The sequence below is a fragment of the Sorghum bicolor genome, chromosome 8, assembly GCF_000003195.3.
Source record: "Sorghum bicolor cultivar BTx623 chromosome 8, Sorghum_bicolor_NCBIv3, whole genome shotgun sequence".
Taxonomy (NCBI): domain Eukaryota; kingdom Viridiplantae; phylum Streptophyta; class Magnoliopsida; order Poales; family Poaceae; genus Sorghum; species Sorghum bicolor.
Genome location: NC_012877.2, coordinates 2,161,312 through 2,187,883, shown reverse-complemented (window position 1 = coordinate 2,187,883; position 26,572 = coordinate 2,161,312). Strand labels below are relative to the sequence as shown.

At 43.1% G+C, this 26,572-nt stretch overlaps 3 protein-coding genes across 3 annotated transcripts; 2 read left to right on the top strand and 1 right to left on the bottom strand.

The window, feature by feature from the left end:
* LOC110429741 lies at positions 331-1,504 on the top strand. The gene is made up of 4 exons (XM_021446197.1): positions 331-755; positions 852-920; positions 1,063-1,461; positions 1,500-1,504. The coding sequence occupies exons 1-4, from the start codon at positions 701-703 to the stop codon at positions 1,502-1,504; spliced, it is 528 nt and encodes a 175-aa protein (XP_021301872.1). The 5' UTR covers positions 331-700.
* On the top strand, positions 4,514-6,895 carry LOC8074827 (thaumatin-like protein 1b). The gene is made up of 3 exons (XM_002442701.2): positions 4,514-4,700; positions 4,825-5,560; positions 6,364-6,895. Exons 1-3 carry the CDS (start codon positions 4,628-4,630, stop codon positions 6,548-6,550), a joined length of 996 nt encoding a protein of 331 aa, XP_002442746.1. The 5' UTR covers positions 4,514-4,627; the 3' UTR covers positions 6,551-6,895.
* Positions 10,111-15,349, bottom strand: LOC8073070 (probable serine/threonine-protein kinase PBL8). The gene is made up of 6 exons (XM_021446276.1): positions 14,848-15,349; positions 13,240-13,574; positions 12,415-12,550; positions 11,497-11,633; positions 11,272-11,395; positions 10,111-10,925 (listed from the first exon to the last, which is right to left on the bottom strand). Exons 1-6 carry the CDS (start codon positions 14,900-14,902, stop codon positions 10,480-10,482), a joined length of 1,233 nt encoding a protein of 410 aa, XP_021301951.1. The 5' UTR covers positions 14,903-15,349; the 3' UTR covers positions 10,111-10,479.

Genomic DNA, 26,572 nt, shown 5'->3' with positions numbered 1-26,572 from the left:
AGAAATTATAATAAGCTAGCTCATACATGTGCTTGCTTGGTATCCCATGATAATTAAGTGGTGGAGTGGCATAAGGCCAGTCTCAATGCATGTTTCATGAGAGTGTCATGCACATTAAATAGGGTGCCACATAAGCATAATTGCTGATTTGACAGGGTCATTAAATGAAGGAGTTTCATCAGATGAGAGATGAGTTTCATCCCACGAAACTCCTGTGGCTCGGTTATACTCCCTCCATATACAAAAAGAAGGTCGTTTAGGACATGATTTAGCATACCAAGGAGTGATTAATTATGGTAAAGTTTTCCCTGTTTGCCCCTAATAAATACAGCTTCACGTGCATCCTTTTCGAAAAAGTTTCACAGACCAACTGGCTAGCACCTTGAGGTGGGAAGCTGGCGAGCAATGTTCGACTCCCCTGGACTCCAAATTTTTTGGCTGAATATTGCATGGCGACTTTTTGCATGGCACTGTTTCGCTGTGGAGCCTGAGCGCGTATACTTCGCGCGTATAGTTGGCGCCTTTTTTTTCGACTGTAAGGTTCTGGCGCTTTTTTTTTCTTTTTTTTCGGCTGGCAGTGCAGACGTTTGGGCTACCAAAGGAGTATTTATGCGCTTGCATACTGCTCCCGTCCGTGCATTTGCTTCTTGCATGCTCACCTTGCTGCTTTTCTTCTAATCCTTCCACTCCGCTAAACACAATGGCAACGGCGGCGTTTGATCTCAACGAAGAACCTCCGTTGGAGCATGACAACGGTACTACTATCTGTTCTTTTCTTGTCCATTTATTTGCTATACGGTGCTATCTCTTTCTCTCAATCGTTTCTCATATCAGAAGGACTATTGTCACAGGATTTGATTTAAACCTGCCGTTAGATGAATTTGGTGCAGTCGACTTTGATTATCTACAAAACCATGCTGGTACGCCGTTATTTATTCCATGTCTGTTTGTTTATCCATGATATTTTTTCTATGTTATTTAATTTTTTCCATGTATTTTGCTATATATAGAACATGCCTTGAGTAATAGAAGATTTATGTTTGTTTTTTTCACTATAAATAGATCCTGCTCCCGTGCAACCAAACCAACGAAGGAAAGACATGTCCGAAGAAGTCAGAAAGCAAGTTTATCAAACTTTGTTGTTAAGAAGCAAGAATGGGAAGCTAGGCAAGTCAGATACAAAAGTTGTGGCTGCTCAGTTTGGTGTACATCTTCGTCAAGTTCAGCGCCTGTGGAAGCAAGGTAAAACAGCACTTGCAAATAACATTCCGGTTGATGTTGGTAGTCGTAAGAAGGGAACAGTTGGCCGTAAGCCATCTATGTCTACTGCTGATTTGGAAGTTTTGCGTAGCATTCCTTACAAAGAAAGAATGACCATTGAAGATGTGTGTGCTAAACTTAACATGAGCAAATGGGCTATTCAAAGGTATTTGAAAAAAGGATTTCTTAGGCGCCACTCTAGTAGCATCAAACCGTATCTCACACAAGCTAACAAGAAGGCTAGATTAAAGTGGTGTGTTGAAATGGTGAAGAGGGATTTGCTAGCCGACCCAAGGTTCAAAGATTTGTATGACTTTGTGTTCATTGATGAAAAGTGGTTCTATCTCTATCAAAAATCTGAAAAATATTATTTACTACCCGATGAAGATGAGCCCCATCGGACTTGTAAGAACAAGAACTACATCCCTAGGCTTATGTTCTTGTGTGTTGTTGCTCGGCCAAGGTTTAGGGATGGGAATTGTACATTTGATGGTAGGATTGGTTGTTTTCCACTTGTTCGGTATGAACCGGCTATGAGAGGTAATGGGAGAACCGGACGTGTCCGTGGAGACTTGGTTATGAAGCCCATAACTTCGATCACAAGAGATGTGATTAGAGATTTCATGATCAACAAAGTGTTACCTGCCATCCGAGCCAAATGGCCAAGAGAAGATGTGGGCAAACCAATCTTCATTCAACAAGATAATGCACCTACGCATTTGAAATTGGATGACCCGGATTTTTGTGAGGCCGCTAAGCAAGAAGGATTTGATATTCGCCTAATTTGTCAACCACCAAATTCTCCAGATTTCAACATTCTTGACTTGGGTTTTTTTCGAGCTATTCAAGCAATTCAATACAAGAAGAATGCAAAATCAATAGAAGCTCTAGTTCCAACGGTGCAACAGGTAATTTGATCAAATCGTTCACACATGTTTCATTGTCTCATCAACTACAAAAGTGCTCATTCATTCATTTGTTCCACATTTGTTTTGTAGGCATTCATAGAGTACTCGGCACACAAAACTAATCGAATATTTGTAACACTGCAAAGTGTTTACATTGAAGCTATGAAGGTGAAAGGATGCAACAAGTTCAAAATTCCTCACATGAGTAAAAATACACTAGAAAGAGAAGACCGACTGCCAGATTCTCTCCCTTGTGAACCATCTTCACTTCATGAAGCCGAAGCTACTCTTGCTGCACCAAATAATTAGAGTAATGCTAGTTAGCTTAATTAGTAGAGATATCCTTGTAAAAGTTAATGAGAACTCAAGCTTTTTATCTTACTATTGGTTTGGCGTCGTCCTCCTTCGCGATGGCTGCGGCTTTGGCGTCGTCCTCCTTCACGGCTGCTGCAGCTTTGGCGTCGGCCTTCGCGGCTGCTAGCTCGTTGAGCATGTTGATCACGTGTTCAGGTAACACGATAGAATTTCCACGCATCACGAGATTGTTCAGATCGGGAATGAAAAGCTCGCAGTCGAACTCGTCTTGGTCGTACAGCCAGGCACCGATTCTATACTCTCTGTGGACGAGACCGCAGCGAGAACATGGCCAAAACAGCGAGTGCGCACGATCCCATGATTCGCGGTTCTCATGAACGCGATGACAGCGAGGGCATAGAAAAGCTCCCGGCGGCAAGGTTTCCGGCACCATCTCAGAGTCCGTCGCGACAAAGTCCGGCACCATCTTCGAGTCCAGCACGATGGAGTCCGGCACCTCTTGCGATGCGATGGAGTCTGGCACAGACTCGAACAGTGAATCTGGGGCGATCTCCCTGTCCGGCGAGCGGCGCGGCGAGCGTGAGCGTGAGCGGCTCGAGCGAGATGAAGCCATGCACGCGACGGACCGGCGAGCGCGAGTGGCGGCGCGGCGAGCACGCCGGCGAGCACGCGAGGTGGGAGCCTGGCGAGTTAGCGGCGAGTACTATCGATCGAGAGCGAGGACTGGCGAGTGGAGCTGTGATGCGAGCAGCGCTTCGAGCTGCGAGGCGAGCGGTACAACGGCATAGATGTCGAGTCCTTTTAACAAAGCCAACAGGCAACGACTGGGCAAGTGGGCGGCGTAGATGACAATCGAGGCCAGTAATTAACTGCGCATGCGATAATCGAAGAGGCCGGGGCAAAGAAGTCCAAATCACCAGCTATGGCTCCACGACGTCGTTTTTTCCGCAAACTGCCGAAGTGGCTAGAACGACGTTTATTTAGTATATGGAGGGAGTACCTACTTTATAATCTTGGTAACTGTACATAAAACTATGCATTGAGACTGACCTAATACCCCACCTGGTCTTATGAATATCATAAAAATTGATTGTAATTTTACCTATGATTAATGAAAGCTCCGGTTTTGTCTAAAAAGGTATTTCTCATGGACGTTTGATGGCTCTCTTTTCTTCCGTGGTAGTAAAGAGATCAGTTCCAAAAAAAAAAAAAAATCTGTATGTATGGAGCACGTAGTACCAAACCACGCCCAATTGTGCCATCTATGTCTGAACTCCCCTCACCTAATCGTGATGGGTCAGATCGATGGTAGATATATTGAAAACCACGAATCACCTTTGCAATCTCTAAAAGAATTCTCTCTCTCTCTAAAAAAATACCCCACCTGGCCTCTTGAGTATGGATAAAAACAGATAGACGGATATCACTGATATCATATTTATTTTTATATTTCTATCTAGATTAGTTTCAAATACAAATAATGTCAACCATACTGGATATGATACAATTAGATATTGACATTATAAATATACGATTTGAATATATAAATACAAATACGACATCAGATGTTGAATATCCAGACTCGGATATGATTGGATTTGAACACTTTTAAATAGATTTGGTATCAAATATGATCGAAAAATATTTGCACCGATTTCCATCCCTACTCTTGAGACACAAGAATCACACACGCCTCTCCAAGGCTGGAGTAGGTAATAAAAATATATAAGAGCATCATTTGCCTATTGTTGCGTCGACGACAAACGGAAGATTACAGTAATGTTTCTTACCTTAATTGAATGTTAGAGTCCTCCTGATCTTGTGTCCTTTCTGAATAACAATACCATAGTTGAACCACACAGGCACACAGACACAGCTGACAGCTCCTACCCTTTTCTTTCAAGAAACGAACAGAAGAGTAGTAGACACAAACGTAAAGTACGTATTTGGAAACATGGGATCGAAAAAAAAATTATGGAAAGAAACAATATCTGAAACCGTATAAATATAGAGCTTGTGTCGTTGTTGCGCTGCATGCCCGCCCTCGTCCTTCGAATCGAAAAACATTGCCAAACCCCTCACGATTCTCCCCGCCGGTCGGCAGCACCGCGGTCGCCATCATCGGCTCTCGTCGACCCATCACAATGGCGGCGGCGGCGGCGGTTTGCCGTTCTCTTGGTCTGTTCGTGGTCGTCGTCCTCGCCGTGTCAGTCACTGGTAAGCACCACCTATTCTCATCTCATGTTCTGATCCATGGATGTTTTGTTGCCGTGCACTGCAGCTGCAGCAGATCAAATGTCGTCGCTCTTACGTGTGTGTTTGGTCATGTATATATAATCAGGTGTTTGGTCCAAGTCGTTCACCATCACCAACAACTGCGGGTACACAGTCTGGCCAGGGGTCCTCTCAGGCGCGGGCTCGCCGGCGCTGGAGACGACGGGCTTCGAGCTCCCGCCGGGCGCGTCGCAAACCCTGGAGGCGCCGGCGGGATGGTCAGGCCGTCTGTGGGGCCGCACCCTCTGCTCCACCGACGCCACCACCAACAAGTTCACATGCGCCACGGGCGACTGCGGCTCGGGCACCGTGGCCTGCGGCGGCGGCAACGCGGCGCCGCCGGCGACGCTGGCGGAGTTCACGCTGGACGGCAGCGGCGGCATGGACTTCTACGACGTGAGCCTGGTGGACGGCTCCAACCTCCCGCTGCTGGTGGCGCCGTCGTCGTCCGGCGCCGCCGCCGCCGGCAACTGCGCGCCCACGGGGTGCCTGGTCGACCTCAACGCCGCGTGCCCCGCTGACCTGCGTGTCGTCGTGACATCGTCGTCGGCCGCCGCCGATGTCAACGCCGATGATGTCGTCGCGTGCAAGAGCGCGTGCCTCGCGTTCGGGTCGCCGGAGTACTGTTGCAGCGGCGAGTACGCGAGCCCCACCACGTGCCGGCCGTCGGCGTACTCGGAGTTCTTCAAGAACGCGTGCCCAAGGGCGTATAGCTACGCGTATGACGATGCTACCTCCACCTTCACCTGCGCCGGCGGCGACACCGCCGCGTACACCGTCACCTTCTGCCCCGGCACCAACAGGTACGACGTCGATCCCGTGACCTAGACCTTGTTTAGTTCGCACTAAAAATTAAAAACTTTTTAAGATTTCTCATCACATCGAATCTTATGGCACATGCATAGAGCGTTAAATATTGATGAAAACAAAAACTAATTGTATAATTTAAAAACGAAAATGATAGTGTCAAAATCTAAAAACATTAAACAAGGCCCTAGTTAAAGACTGTACATCGTTGGTCTCATCATGAGAGCCCAGTCTTTTGCTTGCATTGTTGTCAAATTAAACCACAAGATAAGAAAGCTACTGATCCACTGAATATAGCAAGAAGACAAGAGCTGATGAAGGGAAAGAACCTTTTTGGCTTTTGGTCTCTACTGAATCTACCAATCCAAGGTAGTAGGCCATTTGATTGATTCATATAAGTCATTGTCTTTATTTTAAGTCTATCCACAGAAATTGAAATATCAACATCAAAATCAAAATCAAATTGGTTTTACTTAATCGTCTATCATATATGCAACAATATGTTTCGAGAGCGCAATTATTTAAATTCGTGGTGGTCAAATGTTTTGAGAGAACGATGAAGGAAGAAAGCCTGGTTGGCCGCCCACTCCACTGTCCTTTCGTGTCTGCATCGTTCATCAAACACGTGACGGGACGTGACGTGAAGTTATTCAAATTTTTTCCGTCCCCTCTGCCGGATCAAAGTGGATGCATCCATGCATTTTATTTTGTGTCGCAAATCTTTAATTTAATTAATTATTTATAAGCTGAAAATTTAACTTCTGCATATTTTGTGATGATTTGTGACGACTGCATGCAGCGTGAAGTCCTCCAGCCCGAGCTCAGGCGCACCGGGAGACCTGCCGCTCATCAATGGCACCATGGCGTTCGCCGGCGGCGACCAGCAGGTTGGCGCGGCCGCTGCTATGCCGCCGTCGACGACGTCGCGCACCGTCGTCCTTCTCGTTGCTGCCTTAGTCATGCTGGCAGGAGGAGCCATGTCCTGAACTCTGGGTTGCAGAGGACCTATATGCAGAAACAAATACATGTAGGGAACCTAATTAACGAACACACATCGACGTTCAGAGATTGGCACAGGAGATGCAATTTATTAGGTAGTAATATCGGCTGCTTAGGGGGAAACTTCAGCTGCATATAGTAGCTACAAAAATCCTTCATACAATTGTTTTTAGGCATTTTTTAGCTTAATTTATGCAGATTTTTCCTCGGCAAATCTGTCCTTTTTTAGGCCTGATAATTTAGCTTTATTTATCTGATGAGTAGGGTGAAGAAGGTTTATAATCCTTTGGATATGAAGTTTTTACAATATGAAATCTTGGATACAAAGCGTAGTGCACAATATATATATTTGGCGATCTATGGAACATGACAAGCTAGCGAACTGAATTGCATGGGCCTGGCTACCTCCTCTTTTAATCTGCATAATTAGGCCTTGTTTAGTTCGTAAAAATTTTCAAGATTCCCCATCACATCGAATCTTTGGTCGCATGCATGGAGCATTAAATATAAACGAAAATAAAAACTAACTGCACAGTTTACATGTAATGTGTGAGATAAATCTTTTGAGCCTAGTTACTCCGTGATTGGACAATGTTTGTCAAATAAAAACGAAATGCTACAGTAGCCAAAAACAAAAAATTTTGCAAACTAAACAAGCCTAATATTTGGCATAGGAAGAGCGAGAGAGTTAGGAGGCTGCGGTGGTCTCTAAAAACCATAATATGTTTTGAGACATATATTTTGACCGCCTGTTTAATAAACAAGTTGGCTCCTAAAATCAATTCTGTAACCCTACTATCTATTTATTTTTTCCCCTTTATGTGAAAAATTTAAGGCTACAATAATTAATTAATGTTCTATATGCATTACATTCTATAATGACTAACATCCATAATCTAAGTTAATGTTAGTAAACTATTAAGTATATATCAAATTAAAATGATTTTTTCTCCCATTGCACCCCACACATTTTTGCATGTAAATATATCATAATTCTAATTTTCATGTTGTTCATGTGGTGGTAAGTGAAATATCAATTTATGTGTTTTTCTTTGAAGGCCCATAAAAATATATAGAATTCTAAAATCAAGTCAAATCCGAGCCGAAACTATTTTCACCAGGAGTCAATGCCGAAAAACGTGGGTTTCTTTGGCTTCACCAATTCTAGAGAAGCCCACACCCTGCCAAGAGAGGCCTATTTGATTAGATTGGCTGCAATTGGAAAATGCCGAAAGACTAGATTGGCTGCACAATAAACGTCATCTTAGTTTCCTATTTGATTAGTTGGACCATCGGCTGAATTAGATTCTAAAATATAACAAATTTTGTTCGTAATAGTGGTATATAATTTTTTGTTTCTCAGAGATAGATTAAGTATTCAAAGGTTCATTGTTTTTGACACTCATTATGTTAAACCGAGTGAAAATGACCCGATCTCTTATTCTCTGCACGAAATTCCTCTATCACTAGAAGAATCTGTAGAAAATTCGAAATGGCCGCGACTTGAAGTTTGCCAAATCGAATTGGTATCAGACCATATCGCGTGAAACATCCTGTAAACCTATAGGCTGTAATAATCAGCAGAGGCTAGAATATTAATATATTTCCTTTTTTTTTAAAAAAGGCTGTAGGATAATGGGAACGGCAAGAACTGAAGTTGAAGGGACAGGGGAACAGAGTCAACTGTGAAAAAACGGAAACGAAATCGAATTCATCTCCCGTGAAAAATTCCCGTAGCAAAATTGTAACGGACTGAGCTTGGAAGTTGGCTGGACCTGGACGGGAACAGAGTCAACTATGGAAAAAGGGATCCAAATCGAATCAGCTCTCGTAAAAATTTCCCATAGCAAATTCAGAACGGCCGGACCTGGAATTAATGGGACCGGAACAGACTCATCATCAACCGTGAAAATCGGATCGGAAAAATCTCCTGTGAGAAAATCGGATCGGCTCTCACACACGTGGAGGATCAGAAAATCGGATCGGCGTGAAAGAGTTTTTTTTTAATAAAAAAATTGGAAGCAGCAGCGTCTTAGTAATTGCTAGCATATTTTTTTTGAGACGAGGGATCTTCCTCCATTTCTATTGAAAAAACAACGAAAATACCGTTCATATATAAAGTTTGTAGACCAGACAATAAACTAGAGAGAAGCTTACATGAATGAAAACTAAAAAACACGACAGGTATAGCAACTATGGCTTACCAACAGAAAACTGTGGCAGCACAAAAGAGCCAACAGTCTGTGGCGTCTTAGTAATTGCTAGTACATGAAATTAAGCTCTCTCTTTCTTTTTTGTCACGAGAGTGAAAAAGAACAACAATTAGCCATCTTTCTTGACTGGCGTGTATGCTAGCCGCTGTATCATCTCGAGTTGGCGATGCGTGTCAGACTAGGTTTACAATTGGAAAATGAGCCGGGTTGCTCTCAAATCATGATCATCGGTAGTTTACGAGTGTTTGTGTTTCCACAGTCAGCGACCTGCGTACCGTATCCTCGTATTGCATTTGTCACGATTACCTCCACTAGATTACACACGCGGATGATTATGATGTTTCTATTCTACTCTTTTGTGAGCGTTTATCATCACATACCAAAATCTAAATTAATCTCCTTTTATCAAGATGAAGATTCAGTCACTTATAGCCAACATCAAGAAGCTATTTTTCTTTATTTATGTTTTAAGATCTGATATTAAATTATGCTTCATTTGTCTACTATATTTAACATCAAGAAATAATTTGAATGTTAAACACTCGAATGCAGGAAGGTGCAACAAGGATTGCGGCGCACCAAACCTGGGCACCCAAGGCTGCAAGGGGTGATTGTTCCTTCCCATTCAGTTTCTGACATTAATGCTGTATATTCTTTTGCTACTAGTACTACAATGTATCCAGGGTGATCCAATCATCTGTACAGAGTACAGACCCATATATCCAGGGTGATGCAGCTATTTGTTCATCGAAATCAACATCTTTAACAAACGTAGCATCTATAAAGGAAATGACAGGAAACAGAGCAACGATATACCTAAAAAGAAACAGAATTACTTGCACGGTGGACGTCGATTATAGCAAACATAGACAATGATTCATCTCCATTCCATCTTCAAGCCCTTACTTTGTGTGCATTTTCAGCAAATTTTAGATAATGAAGGTACCGTACACTCTAGCCTCTGCAGCTGACAACCATAGTCATTCATTGTATTTTCTGAATTCCTCCTATTCAGTGTAGACAGAAGCATGAAAAGCTGAAAACATAATTTATATCTGCAAACTGGTACAGCCTGAAAAAAAAGGACTAAACATTCCTCACTGACCGGCAGCCATCCAGATCATGATCCCAGACTCCCAGTACCACAGGTTTAACAGAAGCGATGTCAGGCCTTACACAGTTGCACAATGCATCAAAAGATATACTCCCCTTACACAGTTGCACAATGCATCAGAAGATGATACGATTTCGATGACAAATAATGATTTTTTTTTTTTGCTACAATCATCATTCTTCCATGTGGCAGGGTGCCAAATAAGAGAACTGTCAAGGAATTCAATACAAACTGATTCCTGAAATATGGACAGCACCACCAACCATATCAACCATCCAACAAGTCCTAGTTCAGTGGTTCAGCCTTTCATTTCTAGGGTTAAACTTAAACCCGCCTGTTTTCGGCAGGGCTTACTCAGTCAAAGAGACAAGGATACATAAGACCACTGTGAAAATTAGCGGGCCTTACAAGCACCAGCATGCAGATCAAATTTACATTTCAAAACGCTGGCAAAAAACCCCAAAAACAAAAACTCAAACACACACAGCAGCACAGAACAGGCGCACACATCGCCCATGGTTTAGACTTTGTAATATACAACCCAACCTATTCCAGCAGCAACTGGAACAGCACCGTCGCCTGTCGGCTATCACCGCACTCTGCAAGCGGGGACAGCAGGGGAGCACTTGGGGTTTGGGATGGCCCTTAAGTGGACGTTGTTCCCTGTTAGCCTGCGTCGAGCTCTATAATCAGGAAGGCCAGAAGATTGACCAGCTCCATCGCTACTGCCACCGCCCTGCAACGGCTCCAGGGTCTCGACGACGTCACTCATTAGTGGCCTTGCCTTGGGGTTATGGCTCAAGCAGTAGAATGCGAGGCTGCAGGCTTTGTGAGCCGCTCTGACCGAATACTGTCCCTCCAGTTTCGGGTCGATTATTTGGAGAAGCCTCCTCTTGTCATTGAGCTTGGGAAGGGCCCAGTCAACTAGGCTCTGCTCCCTGCTGGGCCGTGACTTGTCAATTGACTTGCGCCCTGTCAAGAGCTCCAGAAGGACGACGCCGAAGCTGTAGACATCACTTCTAGCAGTCAAGTGACCTGCACATCAGCTATATACATGAGAACAACAAATAAACACAGACAAATACCACATACATGTGTAGGGTATGGCCATAGTTTGCTGTACAAATACTGAAACAAGCAGCACACAATCTACATGTGACATCAGATCATGCATTACAACTAATACTTTTTTGTGACTATAAGTTTTGCTGCTATAAAGTAATATTCAAAAACTGAAAAAAGCAGGGAATGGCAATATATGTGATCTCAGCTCATGAGTAGAGACAATAGTTTTATGTCTGGAATTTGACATACAGAAGTTCATATCTGAAGCAATGATATCTTCTAAAAAATGAAATTATATAAACAATGAGCAAAGTACCAGTCATCACATATTCAGGGGCAGCATATCCATAGGTTCCCATCACCCTCGTTGACACATGAGTCTCATCACCTTCAGGGCCAGCTTTTGCCAGGCCAAAATCAGACAGTTTAGCAGTATAATCCTGTAGCCATGGAAACAAAAAGAAGTCACTATCTCAGACACATATGTACTCTTAGAACTGAATAGGGAGAAGAAAGCATGATCAAGCAATTAACACTCAACAGAGTCCAGCAGAATATTTGAGGTCTTGAAATCTCTGTAGATTACAGGCCTTTGAGCATTGTGGAGGCAAGCAAGCCCTTTAGCAGCTCCCAATGCAATTGACATCCTAGTACCCCAGGGTAATGGTGTAGCTGTCTCTGAGAACATGAAAAATAGGATATTTAGTCAGCAAAATTTCCTTCCTCTCAAGTATTAGTTTGTTGTGAGAATCAAGGAAAATAGCATACTGGCACACTATATATCATACATGCTAGCAGTGGGAAGCATTCAATTATTTCTCTTTCAATTGGGGACATTGCTAATTTGTAAAAAGCATCAAGATATGTAGCAAGTAACAGCTATAGTCCCTAATTTAAAGGAGCATGACAACAATCAACAGGTGCAGAAGAAATTAACAAAGTGTGGTAGTGTGCAAATGTAAAATATATTTCAGCTGAAATAACAAGAATTCATAAAATTGGGAAGCTGCCTAAAAAGCTCAATACAGAAGCCAGTAAAATAGATGATCACCAGCTAGGTAGTATGTACCACCTGTACCAATCAAAATCAACAGTGTACCAAGCAAGTATCATCCACGATGTTCAGTCATCAGAAAGTTAAAGAGTTTGGATGCTTGGTGGTTTTTTTGTAAATAGCATGTAAAAAAGTTCCAAAAATAACGAACCAGTTTTTGGTAGGCAAATAAATATGCCTAACCAGTTAGAAAAGTTAGATCATACCAGCAATAGTTATGAAAATGAAGTATAACTCTATCATCAACAATTTATGAGCTGAAGGTGTTGAGATCAGTGGATAACATTCCAGAAAACAGTGTGTAAAAAGTGGCATCACAGAAACTCAGTTATGATTTTTTTGGAAAGGAAGAAACTCAGTTATGATATCATTCACAATCTGACAAAAAAATGAGTAGAGGATTACTTCGGAATAAGTGGTTTTCTAGACTTCCTCGAAACATAAACTCATATACAAGTAGCCTATGATCATCCTCACAGCAATATCCAATCAACTTCACCAAATTTGGATGCCTTAACTGCCCCAGGAAGTTAACCTCGGTCTACAAAAAAAAAGGATGGGTAAATCTTGTCAATGCTTTTTTGAGCAAAACAAAATATTTGAACAATAGTTTTCTAGGCTAACAATAAGCATGGTAATTATCAAAACCATGAGCAAAAATAACCCAATAGCATTTTACTAGCAGTCACTCGTACTTGCTTAGGCATTCAAAGAAACACATTTCTTATGGATTTCCATCTTAACACATCGGGTTTCTTTCCTCAGTAATGTTGCTTATTCTGGCCAAGCAAGTGTGCTACAACATATTTAAACTCCCAAGCATGAAAACTAAAATATGCTCCTTGTCAATAACAGCGTAACACTACGACTGCACATGTCTGTAAATGAAACCAATATGGATGACCTAAGCTTATAAACTATCCATGTCTGTTTTTCATAGTAGTGCCCAACAAGACATTGCAAAAAAATAGTGAGGACCAATCCAAACAGCCATGGAAACAAAAACACGTTTGCCAATGAAACAATAGTTGCATGGAGCCCTCAGTATGTGTGTTTTTATTTGTGAGCATGCTTGTTGGCAACATGAACTTGACAATATTTACATATCTCCATGCGATTGTGCCATACATAGTCTGCATGTATAACATATTAATAGACAGTTTTTCAAGTTTCCATGCATATAGCAAAAGGAACTTTCCATGAAAATTACTGAAGAACTTAGGTACTCACAAGCCATTCTCTGTGCCCTTGATGCCCATCTTTGTTGAGCACCTTGACTGCAACAGGCAGTGACTTCAGACCAACCCTGACATTCTCATCTATGTAACCCTTGTAAACGGTCCCAAATCCTCCCTCACCAAGAACATAATCGGCACGGAAGCTCTTTGTGATAGTCTCTAGCTCAAACAATGTGAAGGCAATCACGTCATTGTATATGGAAATGTTCTTGGCATCTTCAATTTTCTTAGGTGTTGAAGGATCACTTATATCTGACGACGAGCGGGTGTGCTTCTTATCTGCAAGGGCGTTCTTGGCAGGATGTTGTAACAAGTGGAGCTGCTGAACTGAGAGCGTGATATTCAAGAAAGAAATATGAGTCCCCAGCAATATGAAGTTTAACTATTGCCCATCAGGTAACTAAAGAATTGAAACAGCAAGGATTTCTCGCATATATAAGATAAAAGGACCAACAGCTATCCACTAGAAAAAATTCTCACTCTCAGTTCTACATTAGCTAGTATACAGAAAAAAACAAAAGATGTATGACTCAAGGATTCGTGTAGAATTAAGCATTTGCAAACAAGGTTCAGTGAAAGTTAGATTGCTCATGCTGAAATACAATTCTCTATTAGGAAATTACAGAAGTAACATGAGAACAAATAGAAATGAATGAATTCCCAACTCCTAGCATCCATTAAAAATGGCATTTTCCCTAAAATACTAGTTCCTAATGTAATTATATTTCTTAGTACTAGGAAACAGGGAAAAGATAAAGATATATACATGCACAAATGGTAAACAGGTCAAGGGACCAGATCTACTGCACAATTGCAGGAAAAAAAAACAAATTGCTTTAAAAATGCAAGTACCGACTAGAGCAGATTGTGTTTATTCAACTTGAAGGATCGTATTTTTTTTTATCGACAAGAAATCGAAAGTCAATAGTGGGGAAAAGTGCCATTAGATTTTCTCAGTGTACACAATCAATTGAAGTAGGCTTTGGGTTTCAAAAAAAATAAGAAGATAATGAAGCACACAAGGGCACGGCGATTGGAGAAGAAGATGCAGCATAGAAGAGATCACAGACCAACAACCTGAACTGTGGCAAGAAGGATCAAACGAAGCTGAATCAACCAAAGAAGATGAAACGTGAATAAATACAGATTAATAACAGCATAGTCCTAAGACTGGGTTCATCTCCAGGGGGGAATGAAAAAAAGGGAACAATCACAAAGTCTCCCCTACTAGAATTAAAACATTGAAGTGAAAATTGGTATTTGACTTTAAATCGTTCCGTAACGTCGATATGGGCCAGACCCCGAGAAAAATCGAATTTTGCAACCAAATCGGCACTCCGAAAATACAGATAAACCAAAAGGCATCGCAATAGAAAGTCAAGAAAGAAAGCATTTTTTGGTAATCCACATCCACCGTGACTGTGAGCCCACCACCATCCAAGAGAAAGAGAAGCCAGGAAGGAGCTGGGAAATAATCCAGCAAAGACGAAATTCCGATGCTCCCAATTCGAAGTGCCCCAGCAGCCTGAGATCCAGCCACCGACAAGTGTCTCCCCCGCCAAGAAAACCCAGGCGCAAACCGGAAAGGATGGATGGATACCTTGCGCGTGCGCGGCGACGACGGCATTCTCCTCTCGCGTGCCGCAGTTGCCCATCTCACTCTCTTCCTCTTCCTCCCCCCTCCTCCTCCTCCTCCTCCTTGTGGCCCGGTCTTGCTCTGCTTCTACCAGGGGCAGCCGCCCATGCTCTCATTCTTGGCAGCTTGCTTCATGCCATCCGCCTCTTCCTCCCCTACTCTGAGACTGAGACGACTGCTGGAGCTTGGAGGCAGCCGTGTGGGCGTTTCCTCTTTTGGTGAGGCGTCAGGGGAGCCGAGTCTGTATGCCTCCTTGCTTCCTGTGGCCTGTGGGATGCTCGCGCGGAACAGCACAGAACAGAACAGGGGCAGCTTGGCCGGCAGGAGTGTCCCCAGCAACGCCTCAACCGTTAACAAGGGGGGCAGGGATGGCCTGTGGATGGATTGTGATTGTGATGCGAGGGGAGCGAGAGAGGGAGAGGGAGACACCGAGACAGACAGCGTTCAATTCATCAGTGGTGGTGAAAGGGATCGAACGAACCAACGGTGGGGGAGACGGACGGGTGGATCCCTTAAAAAGTGCTCCCAGTCCACGGTTGCCTTTTAATTGTTTGTCTAATGATGACTCTTGCTTTTTCAGATATTGGATTTGCCATTCATTATCTGTATATTCTCTTTACATCTAGTATACTAGTATATAAGAGTACTCTCAATATAAAAATTATTATAGTTTCTATAAACATTAATTATGATACCACCTAAGGTCTTATTCGGCTCCACAGGAACTATTCTTGCTCTTAAACAGATCCAGGCCAGGATCAAGTGGATCCGGTTCCTCCACTCATTCCTCCACTTAGGCCAGAAACTGATCCGGATGGTAGAAGGTTCGATTTCATTCCGGGTCGTGGAGACTAGAAAAAGAGAAGCTAGATTTTGTTTCGGACAGTTTTCGTTCCGAACCAGCCCAAAACGAATACACATTTAGTTTCTATCTGGATTGAAAACGGGCTGCAGTATTTATGCTTGAAGAGGTACTTGAAGATCATCATACTTCAAACATGACGGACACGACACCTTGACCATGTGGAGTATTTACGCTTGAAGCCTTGTTTGGATGTTGTCGGATTCACATCAATCCACATGTGTTGAGGTGGATTGAAGTGTGGAACTTGAACTAAATTCCACCTCAATCCACACCAACACATATGGATTAAAGTGAATACAACAGCATCCAAATAAAGCCTGAGCCTGCAAAGAAAACTAAGAAACATTCCGGGTACCAAAACCCTGGTGGGCGCTCCGCTGAGGATACCCAACCAACCGAGCCATCCCTCCACGTTGATAATGTAATGGAATGGTGTTTGTTGTGAGTATTGCCTTTGCGTATAATACATATAAAATAATATATTAATAATTGAGTTGTTGAATATTAAGGCCTTGTTTAGATGTGAAAAGATTTTGGATTTCGCTACTGTAGCACTTTCGTTTGTTTGTGTTAAATATTGTCTAATTATGAACTAACTAGGATTAAAAGATTCGTCTCGCGATTTACAGGTAAATTGTGCAATTAGTTTTTATTTTCGTCTATATTTAATACTTCATGCAGTTACCGAAAGATTCGATGTGACGGAGAATCTTGAAAACTTTTTGGTTTTCTGGGTGAACTAAACAAGAACTAATACTATTATATATATGTTGATCATTTGTGTACTGACCAATTTGGTTACAGACAAAGAGGCTACTGGGTGATCTTACTGCGAGTAACAAGTAACAACGTGAAAAGTTTAAAACACAAAATCGCGTGAACCTACTATTGGTCTCTGTTACCAGCGACTCCATATTGATTTGCTGGATATCTTGGACTTGGAGATTTGTTTCAGTGCTACCAGACAGTACGTACTACAAGGTACGAGGAACAGGAGCAGAGGGATCCACACCACTTTCCCAAAGATTCCTCTTGCTGGATGATGATGATTTATTTGACATCATCATTGCTTGCATATGGGTTATTTATTAGCTAGGGATTTTTTTAGCCATTGTAGGGATTCAGAATCAGGGGCTGGCTGGGTATATATGGTATTGCCATGCACAATCTTTACTACTATATATAATATTTAAATAAGAGTCCTATCCTGAAACAAATCATGTGTGATTACTAATTTAAATAAAAAGTTAGTTGCGTTGTCTTTTCTGTCACATTTCGAAAACACTGTTCAATCGAACTAAAATAGCTACTTTCATATACATGTCTCGCTTTCTGGTGATACTAGAAATTAATGTTTAGATTTGAAATTTTTTGTCCAAAGAGAAATTTTTTTTGGAATTGGGGCCTGAGACCTAAACGGGTCCAAAAAATTTTGTGGCTAAAATTTTAGGCTGCAACTGTGCACGCACTCCCATAGAAGCCCACCAATGACAACTTGAGTTGCATGCAGTTGCAGTTGTCATTGGTGGACTTCCATGGGAGTGCGTGCACAGTTGCATTTCAAAATTTTGGCCCCAAAATTTTTTGGCCCAGTTTAGTTCTCAGGCCCCAATTCCACAAATTTTTTCTCTTTAGACCAAAAAATTTCAAATCTAAACAGGCCCTAAAGCTGATGGGCCATTATGTGAGTTTACAACCATGCATGCCCCGTATGCTGGTTCTGCCCTCCTAAAAACCAATATAAGAATGAGATCCAAACATGTGGAATCTAGGTTCTTATATAAATCTAACTAGCATATTTTTGGAATCTAACAATCTACCTCCATCCTACTATCTCTATCCTAAAAAGAATGCAATTCGGTGTATTCTCGGTTAAAGTTCATAAAGTTTGATCAAATATATAGATAAACATATTAATATTTATGACACCAATATTGTAAAAATATGGTTCATGACAGATCTAACGATACCTATTTAGTACGACAAATATGAGTACTTTTTATATATACATTTGGTCAAATTTGGCATTCTTTAATATAGCATTGTTCTAGAATTACATCATTTTTGGAAGGATGGAGTATTTATTTAGAGATATGGATGTGTCTAGAATCCAAGGATCTAAACATACCTCAATTCTTTAATCTAGAATCTAGGTTCTTGAATCACCGTCTAGAATTCAGATTATAAGCTTTAGGAGATCCAAACAAGTCCTTAATTGCTTTTTATTTGTCACCAACAGAAGTTGAAAGGGATGTATTTGTGGTCACCATGGCATGTGCGTTTATCTAAATTAAGGATTATTTGTAAGTAATTATGACGTAAGACTAGTTTTGATAAGTCCTAACATGTTGATTAGTGTATAATTTGTGTGCCATAGCAATAGTGGCAAATAACATATTTTTATTTTATTAGTTAGTTACCATCCACTAACCAAATAAAAAAAGGATTGCCTTATCCTGAAATTAATGACTGATCATATCGCATCCAACTTTACCTTCAAATCAAACACACCTATAGTGTCGCTCTACGTGTAGAACAAACCATGCCTGAATGAATGAATGAACCAACAATCCATAATCTATATTATACTCTTGGTTGGAATGGAACTAGAAAAATTAGAGTGAATTTGGTAGAGCTCTAGCTCTAGTTAAAACAATTTCAACTCTAGCTTCTTTGATGAAACATCTCTTTGTGGCTCTAGCTTTACTAGTTAGAAAACATTTGGCAAACAAACTCTGCTAGTTATATTTTAATATAATTCAATCCCCTCCTGTTTCATTGAAAAAAATAACCTTTGCTATTTGTTGATAAGGGTGAAATGTTCATAATGTCGTTTTTCTTTTTTTCTTGTATTACCTTCTTCTCTCTCCACCTTATCTCTCTCATGTCATCCTCTCCAACCGACCGCCGCATGCCACCTCTTCTCTTCCTTCTTCCTCATTCCTCGCCTCCTTCTTCCAATCATCGTTCCAACCGACCACCGTATGCCCTCTAGCCTAGGCTCGCTACAGCGTGTTGCCCTCGCTCCGCCACCACACCGTACCATGCCGCCCTGGCCTCTCCTAGGCCAATCCCATAGTGCCGCGGGATGTCTGCTCCCTGGACCTCCCTAGGTCATGTCGACCGACCTCGCCCGCCGAGGCAAATTGGACTTCGTCCGCGTGCCAAGCCCACGTGATTGAGAAGGAACAGGGAAGCTAATATTCTTAGCCCCTCTTCTCTCTTTCCTTTCTTCTGTCAACGAGAACCAAGGGGCTTCTTTGTTAGACCAGAGCGATGCTAGGGCACTTGGTTGCCACTCGCGTGGAGAGCTACCGAACACACACCCTAATAGTTACACTGGCTGGTGGTGTTTAAAATGACAGAATCAATCATGCTTGCAGGACATGTTTGGTTGTAAGCCTCCTAGATAGCTCCTAGTCTCTTTAAAATCGAACTTCTAGGATTTATGTCTAGACTTTTGCCCGTGTGCTTCAAACCAAATAGCCTGCCAGGCCTCCCATGCAAAGTACCATCCCATATAGGAAAGTGGTGCCGCTATAAGCACAACGGAAATATAGGCCTTATTTAGTTACACCTAAAATTCAAAAACTTTTCAAGATTCTTTATTACATCAAATCTTGTGGCACATGTATAGAGTATTAAATATAGATTAAGAAATAACTAATTACACACTGTAACTTGTGAGACGAATATTTTGAGTCTAGTTAGTTTATGGTTGGACAATAATTAACAAATACAAATAAAAGTGCTACAATCTCAAAAACTTTTCATACAGGGAACTAAAGCTTAGTTTAGATCTAATTTTTTTAAAAAATTTCACACTGTAACACTACAGTCTCCTAACAAGTTTCTTTTTAACAAGGCCATAATGGATACAGGCACATCAATGGAGAAAGAGGATGGGCAAGAGCTAGCTTCCACACTGGCGACGCATGCACGCATGTGCAGTTGTGCACGGGCGCCTCCGGTCGGTCGCGGTCCGGCCTCCGGCGTGGTCGTCGCTGCCTCGTCAGTCTGCTTTTGCTTTGCTTTGTGGCTGCCTGCCACTGTCAACAACACAACAGGAGCAGCAGCTGCAGGCTGAGGCTGTACAAGTGGTGTGGTGTGGGCGTGTGGCCATGATCATGATGGGAGCAGCAGCAGCCAGTCGACCAGTCGTCCAGTGCATGTGCACTCTCTCCTGCATGTGATGGACTGCACTAGCTAGCAGCAGACGATGAAGATCTTGTACCTTGGAATTCGCGAAAGCCACGCTGTCCGCGTCGATCAAAGCTGCCGCATCCTGCATTGCATGCCTTGCAGTGAGTTGCAGCTGCATGCACGGGAATTTGTTTTTTTTTTTCAACGCAAGCGATCGACTTTTTTTCATCATCTCAACTCTCAAAGCATGCGCAAGATCACTTTATTATTATATTATCTACTAGCAGGAAGGAGTAACTACCATCGAGTTAGGACTAGGTGTTTGTTAATTAATCTGCGTTCCTAGGCCCCATGGTTGGTCTCGATAAAATTTAACTCCCGTCACATCGAATGTTTATGCATGAAGTAATAAATATAGACTATTTACGAAATTAAAAACATAGCTAAAGAGTAATTTATGAGACAAATCTTGTAAGTCTAATTAGTCTATAATTGGACATTAATTGTCAAATAAGACGAAAATGCTATAATATCTGTTAAACTTTAACACTCCCAACCAAACATCCCCTAAGTGCCGCTTATAACTACCACCTGCTTAGTTAGCATAGTACTACATGTACTTTATTAACACACAACACAGCAGTTAGCACACTTAGGGCGCCCGTGATGATATTAAGTTTATTACTAGCACTAAGCCAACTTTTTCAATAATACAAACTTTCAGCATATTGCTTGTCGGGTACTGTAAGTCAGTGTACCCCAATTAAACAAGAACAAAGGCCCAAGACAGCTCTGCAAGGCCCATAGACCTTAAGAAGCATCCCCAGAATGGACCACAATGACTCCCATCAGTCTAGGACGGGCCTTGAGGTAACAGGAACTCCCCCCGAATCGCTAGAGCTCGAGCCCAGGGGTCAGGAGATTCCTCCGCTTCACCCAAGCCTAGGGGTCGGAAGATCTTTCCGCCTCGCTCGACCTTGGTCTTGGACAAATTCTCCGCCTCGCTCGAGCCCCGGTCTCGGCTGAGATATCCTGTTCCCAAGCTTCCCGCGCACAATAACTGCGCCGTGGCCAGGACGCAAGGCACGCCCCTACCCATACCGCGGCAGGGAGAGGCGTTCACTGTGTTACCTTCTCTCGTCACCGCAGCATCTGATGTCTCTGTCACTATGCGTACGACGAGTCAGAGAGATGGAAGACATCAATTCTTAGGCACTGTAGCCACGATAATTACTGCCATATCCAAGCGCTGGTCAAAGGAAGAGGCCTTGGAAGAGAAGGTCACGACCTTGAACAGGACTCGACAAGGTGCGAACAGGATCAAACATCAAATCTACAGCATCAGGGATGGCTCGGCATGATCAACAGAGACTGCCACGCCATGGCTACAGCCCCGAGGATGGGGCATCCTGCCGCTACAGTGTCGAGACCGTCTTCCAACCCGACACTAGTAGTAAAGTGTACCATAAACACATGTAAATCCTACCTCCCCTTGTGACTATAAAAGGGAAGGCAAAGACCCGTTAAAGGGACACGCAACAACACATGAACATGTCACGACCACAACCACGGTTCACTCGAACACTCATACAACCATATCTCCTGCCGAGACCTAGGACACATACCCTCTCTCACAGCTCGCTTGTAACCCCTACTACAAGCACTTTGGGTGAAAGATAATACAAGGCTCCATCTCCGCACTGGACGTAGGGCATCGTTTGCTCGAATTAGTATAAACTTTTTGTGTCTTTCTTGCATCACCATTTAGATCCCGGGGCACGCAGACTCGTAATCACTCGTTAGTGCATGGGCCATGGGTCCAGACACCGACATTGCTCATAACATGAATAGAGCCATACGATACATGTTATTTAGAATGTGTGTGTCTAGCTCTTGATCAAGAGCTAGTTTATTTTCTTTTATTAAAATATAAAAAATGCTTACAACTAGCTTATGAGTCACGCACTCTTATATACACTTAGAGCAAGTATAACAATTGATTGATAACCAAGCTAATCAAATTGCTGATATGAAAGAGAGAAGGAAGGCGAGAGAAGACAACTTTGCTCTCATGCAAGCACAAAGTTGGGTAAGTATAGATATTGATGGGCGTAAATAAAACCTATTTTAGATAAATAGAAAACAATTATTGTATAACTTATAGACTCTTATAATTTGACTTATAGTGAAACACTTGATTCTATTGGCTCTATTATTGAACTTACTCTTAGCAGCCGTACCACACTCTAGCATGGCCAGGCAGCTGGTAGGTAAACAAACAAATGCCTGCACCGCAGAGTGACAGTTGGGGAGAACGTGCAGGTGCAGCGCTTTGCTTGCAGGTCCGGGTTCTCTTTTCGTTTCTTGCAGAGGGGGAGACGGCTCATTAGTCATCACGCATCAAACCTTCCTGCTAATGAAATAATGAATGACACATCTTTTAATCCCTAGTATATATATAGTAGTATTAGACTAAGACATAGACGCCACAGATCTTGTTAGGCCTTGTTTAGTTCGTCAAAGAAAAAATTTCGCAACACTGCAGCACTTTCGTTTGTTTATGGTAATTATTGTCCAATCATAGACTAACTAGACTCAAAAGATTCATCTCATCAATTTCGACCAAACTGTGCAATTAGTTTTTATTTTTGTCTATATTTAATACTTCATGCATGCGTCTAAAGATTCGATGTGACGATAAATCTTTAAAAATTTTGGGTTTTTGAGTGGAAGTAAACAAGGCCTTACACGCATTGCATTGCATGCTTATACATGTGTCAACTGCAACTTGTACTAACCTATATAGTGCTTGAGAGGGGAGGAGCATGAATGAGGCCTTGTTTAGTTCACCCAAAAATTAAAAAGTTTTCAAAATTTTCTGTCACATCGAATCTTTCAGCACACGTATGAAGCATTAAATATAGACAAAAATAAAAACTAATTGCACAGTTTAATTATAAATCGGGAGAGAAATCTTTTGATCCTAGTTAGTCCATAATTAAATAATATTTGTCACAAACAAATGAAATTGCTACAGTAGCAAAATCTAAAATCTTTTCGCATCTAAACCAGACCCGATTCTACTAGCTCTATATACGTGCAAAGCGCTTGTTGTCCTGGAGCTGGAGCGTACTGTGTGCTGTACGTGCGGGCGTGCATGCACATGGTTACAAGTTTAAAGACACCTCGGGATACGTTAGATTAATACTATAAGCAGGCTGATGATATCATTGTTAACTTAATTAGCAGTAAGGGTTTGGTAGTTGACGCCAAAACATACTGATCCCTTCACTGGAGACTTTAATATAATTAAGACTGGGTGCTATCCCCTGTTTATTATTTTTTAGGTGCATGAAATTCTTCTTTTAGAAAAGTGCATGCCTGCTCTTCAGTTTTCTTCATCACCTTCATCGGCTGTTTCCTGAGCTAATTTCACCCTACTAGTATACTCCCTACTAGTATGTGTGTTCTGGCACATCTCCATCCTATTCGCTTGAACTTATTAGCACTATTTTTTAATTATAAAATAATATTTTTCTCGTACATCAAATTAGCAGCAACAGTAGCCGAATTTTCAGCCAGCCAATTAATATAATCACTGTGGTAGTGTACGAGTACATACATCAGTTAAAATGGCATCCGTACGTACGTATCTATCTCCAGCATAAGATCGGAGTATCAATTTACTAAGCATGTATCAGCAATATTATCAAAACTGCAGCAGACACATGCATGCTATGAATATATCCATCCATACGAAAAATCATCTTTTTTAAAAAAGAAATGACAGGTGCTCTCAATTAAAGGAGTAAAATAGTTTTTATGTACAGGTTATAAAACAGCTGCAACACACCAGAGCACTGGAAGAAAAACAAACTCTAGTTTTTTCTAGCCTACTCTCTCAAGAGCCCTTTTCCTTTGTGCACTGTCTTCTTTGATTTTTGAAGCAACCTGCAAAGCCGATTTGTATGCGCTGTTGAAAATTCTACGACTTCTCTCCTTCCTAAGATTCCAGCATGTGTAAATGACCAAGCCATTGAAGCGCCTTCTTCTTTTGTGACTTTGAGTACGGTGTCCTCTCACCATGAACTCAAGCGAGCGGGGTCTTGATCGAACGGTTAGAAATAGGATCCATTGCATCTAGACGCATGCATGCATGTAATTAGCCTAGTTAGTTAGCTAGGAGATAGATATCTCTGTTTTGGTTGTTGTAATCTCCTGAGATCTTGTAAACCACGCAAGGGGTTGTTCCTTGCCCTATATTAACACGCAGCCGAGCGCCCCAAAGGGCCAACTCGTTAACTCCATTTTACATGGTATCTAGAGCCTTCTTCCACACGGAGGAGTTCCATGGCTTCCGCTTCTTCCTCCTTCGGAGTCTCGGCTGCCATCTCTCTCACCACCTTCCTTCCTCCGGTGACAGAGAAACTCACCCGTGCCAACCACCAGTCATGGAAAGCACAAGTTGTCTCGGCGCTGAGAGGAGCTCAGCTCGCCGACTAGCTGGAGGTAACAGCCACGCCTCCAGAGAAGTTCCTGCCCGCGGAGGCGCCCGCGGACGGCAAGGAGGCTGACCCGCCCAAGGCAAACCCTGATTTTGCCCCATGGGTGGCAAAGGACCAGATGGTCTTGAGCTATCTGCTCATTAATCTCTCCAAGGAGATCCTCGGCCACGTCAACACTGAAGTAACGGCGAAAGGCGCTTGGGCGAAGATTGAAGGCATGTTTGCCTCTCAGTCTCGTGCCAAGATCATCATGACCCGCATGGCGTTAGCCAACGCCACCAAGGGTACGTCCACTGTCGGTGAATATTTTGCGAAGATCAAGTCTCTTGCAGACGATATGGCGGCCGCCGGGCGGAGATTGGAAGATGAGGAGTGGTGTCCTACCTTCTGAATGGCCTGGATGCCGATTACGACTCGGTGTCCACAACTGTTGCAAATCGAGCAGAACCGATCTCCGTCGGAGAACTGTTCACACAGCTTGTTATCCACGAACAACGCCTGGAGCTTCGCAATGGTGGCGGCAATATGTCGTCGGCCAACATGGTGGCCAAGGGAGGCCGCACCGGCAACAATGTCCACTTCTCAAATCGAGGCGGTGGAGGACGTGGCCCCGGTGGCAAGAACGGTGCCGGCCGCGGAAATCGCGGAGGCTTCGCCCGTGGTGGTGGCAATCGCACCAGCAGCTTCGAGCAAGGTGTCTGCTGTCAAGTTTGCGGCAAGGAGGGCCATCCAGCCTATCGGTGCTTCAAGCGCTTCGACCGCAACGTCACCGGACCACCCCAGAAGTCGGCGTCCACTGCAACAACCTCGTCCTACGGCGTCGACACCAACTGGTACATGGATACCGGTGCGACGGACCACATCACCAGTGAGCTAGAGAAGCTCACGACTCGCGACAAATACCACGGCAGTGATCAATTTCACACGGCCAGTGGCTCAGGTATGGAGATTCAGCACATCGGTGAAAGCCCTAGTTTGGTTTTGGATAATTGATGAAACCCTAGTACTAACCTCTATGCTAAGTGTGTGTAGACATAATGAGGCTGGTACATGCCAAGTGATGGAGCAAGTGATGATCATGGTGATGATGGTGATGACCACAAGATGATCAAGTGCTCAACTTGGAAAAGAAGAAAGAAAAAACAAAACCCTATGGAGATCAAGGCAAAGGTATTGCTTAGGGTTTTGGTTTTGGTGATCAAGACACCACAGAGGGTGTGATCACATTTAGGATAGATAGCCGTACTATAAAGAGGGGAATTCTTTGGCTAAGCGGTTATCAAGTGCCACTAGGTGTCATTGTTCATGTGCATGCATTTAGAACCTAGTGAGCTAACTTAACTCCTTCAAAGAAAATGATTGTGAAAATGCTAACACACGTGCACTTGTTGGTACACACTTTGTGGTGTTAGCACACTTTGAGAAGGAGGTGGAGTTTGAAGGGTAGAGAGAGGATGGGTTCCTCTCTCCCTCTCGCCGAGCTTGCGAGGCGGGATTCGGCGCTTTTCGAGAAAATGAAGTGCATATTTTCTATTGCGCCGGTGGGAAATTTGGAGAAGTCGCGGGAGTGTTTCTCGCTGAGAAAACACTCACCGGACGCTGGCTTCTGGAGCACCGGACGCTGCGTCTGAGTGTCCGGTGCAGACAGTGCCTGGCCCAGTTAGGGTAAGGCACCGGACGATAGGCACCGGACGCTGGCTTGAGCGTCCGGTGGTGCGCGTCCGGTGTGCGGGCGTTTTGCGACCCTCTCTGCGCTTGGGTCCGGTGAGCACCGGACGGTCCGGTGGCTCGCGTCCGGTGACCCTGTGAGTTTGCGGAGCTCTCTGCGCATGAGTCCGGTGTGCACCGGACGCGTCTGGTGCTAACTTGCTCAGCGTCCGGTGCTCTGCAGGTTACCGTTAGATTCTGACACGCGGCTGACGTTGGAGCACCGGACGCAGGTGCTGAGCGTCCGGTGCCCCTTTAAGAGCGTCCGGTGACCCCGTATTTCGCCTAGTGAAAGAGCCAACGGCTCTATTTATTTGAGGGGCTATAAATACGTGTTTGGCCGGCTTGGGGCTCACACTCTTGGCATTCTAACATACTTGACATCCTTGTGAGCCTAAGCAAACACCTCCCACTCATCTCCTTCATAGATCATACATCTTTGTGAGATTGGGAGTGATTCCAGGTGCAT

Bases quoted from the DNA above. Each gene is read 5' to 3' on its own strand.
- LOC110429741 (XM_021446197.1), top strand. From the start codon at position 701: ATGGCAACGGCGGCGTTTGATCTCAACGAAGAACCTCCGTTGGAGCAT. The intron at 756-851 runs GTACTACTATCT...CTATTGTCACAG, and splicing joins TCCGTTGGAGCATGACAACG to GATTTGATTTAAACCTGCCG. The intron at 921-1,062 runs GTACGCCGTTAT...CACTATAAATAG, and splicing joins TTATCTACAAAACCATGCTG to ATCCTGCTCCCGTGCAACCA.
- LOC8073070 (XM_021446276.1), bottom strand. From the start codon at position 14,902: ATGGGCAACTGCGGCACGCGAGAGGAGAATGCCGTCGTCGCCGCGCAC. The intron at 13,575-14,847 runs GTATCCATCCAT...TCACGCTCTCAG, and splicing joins CGTCGCCGCGCACGCGCAAG to TTCAGCAGCTCCACTTGTTA. The intron at 12,551-13,239 runs GTGAGTACCTAA...TTTTTTTTGTAG, and splicing joins AAGGGCACAGAGAATGGCTT to ACCGAGGTTAACTTCCTGGG.
- LOC8074827 (XM_002442701.2), top strand. From the start codon at position 4,628: ATGGCGGCGGCGGCGGCGGTTTGCCGTTCTCTTGGTCTGTTCGTGGTC. The intron at 4,701-4,824 runs GTAAGCACCACC...ATATATAATCAG, and splicing joins CCTCGCCGTGTCAGTCACTG to GTGTTTGGTCCAAGTCGTTC. The intron at 5,561-6,363 runs GTACGACGTCGA...GACTGCATGCAG, and splicing joins TTCTGCCCCGGCACCAACAG to CGTGAAGTCCTCCAGCCCGA.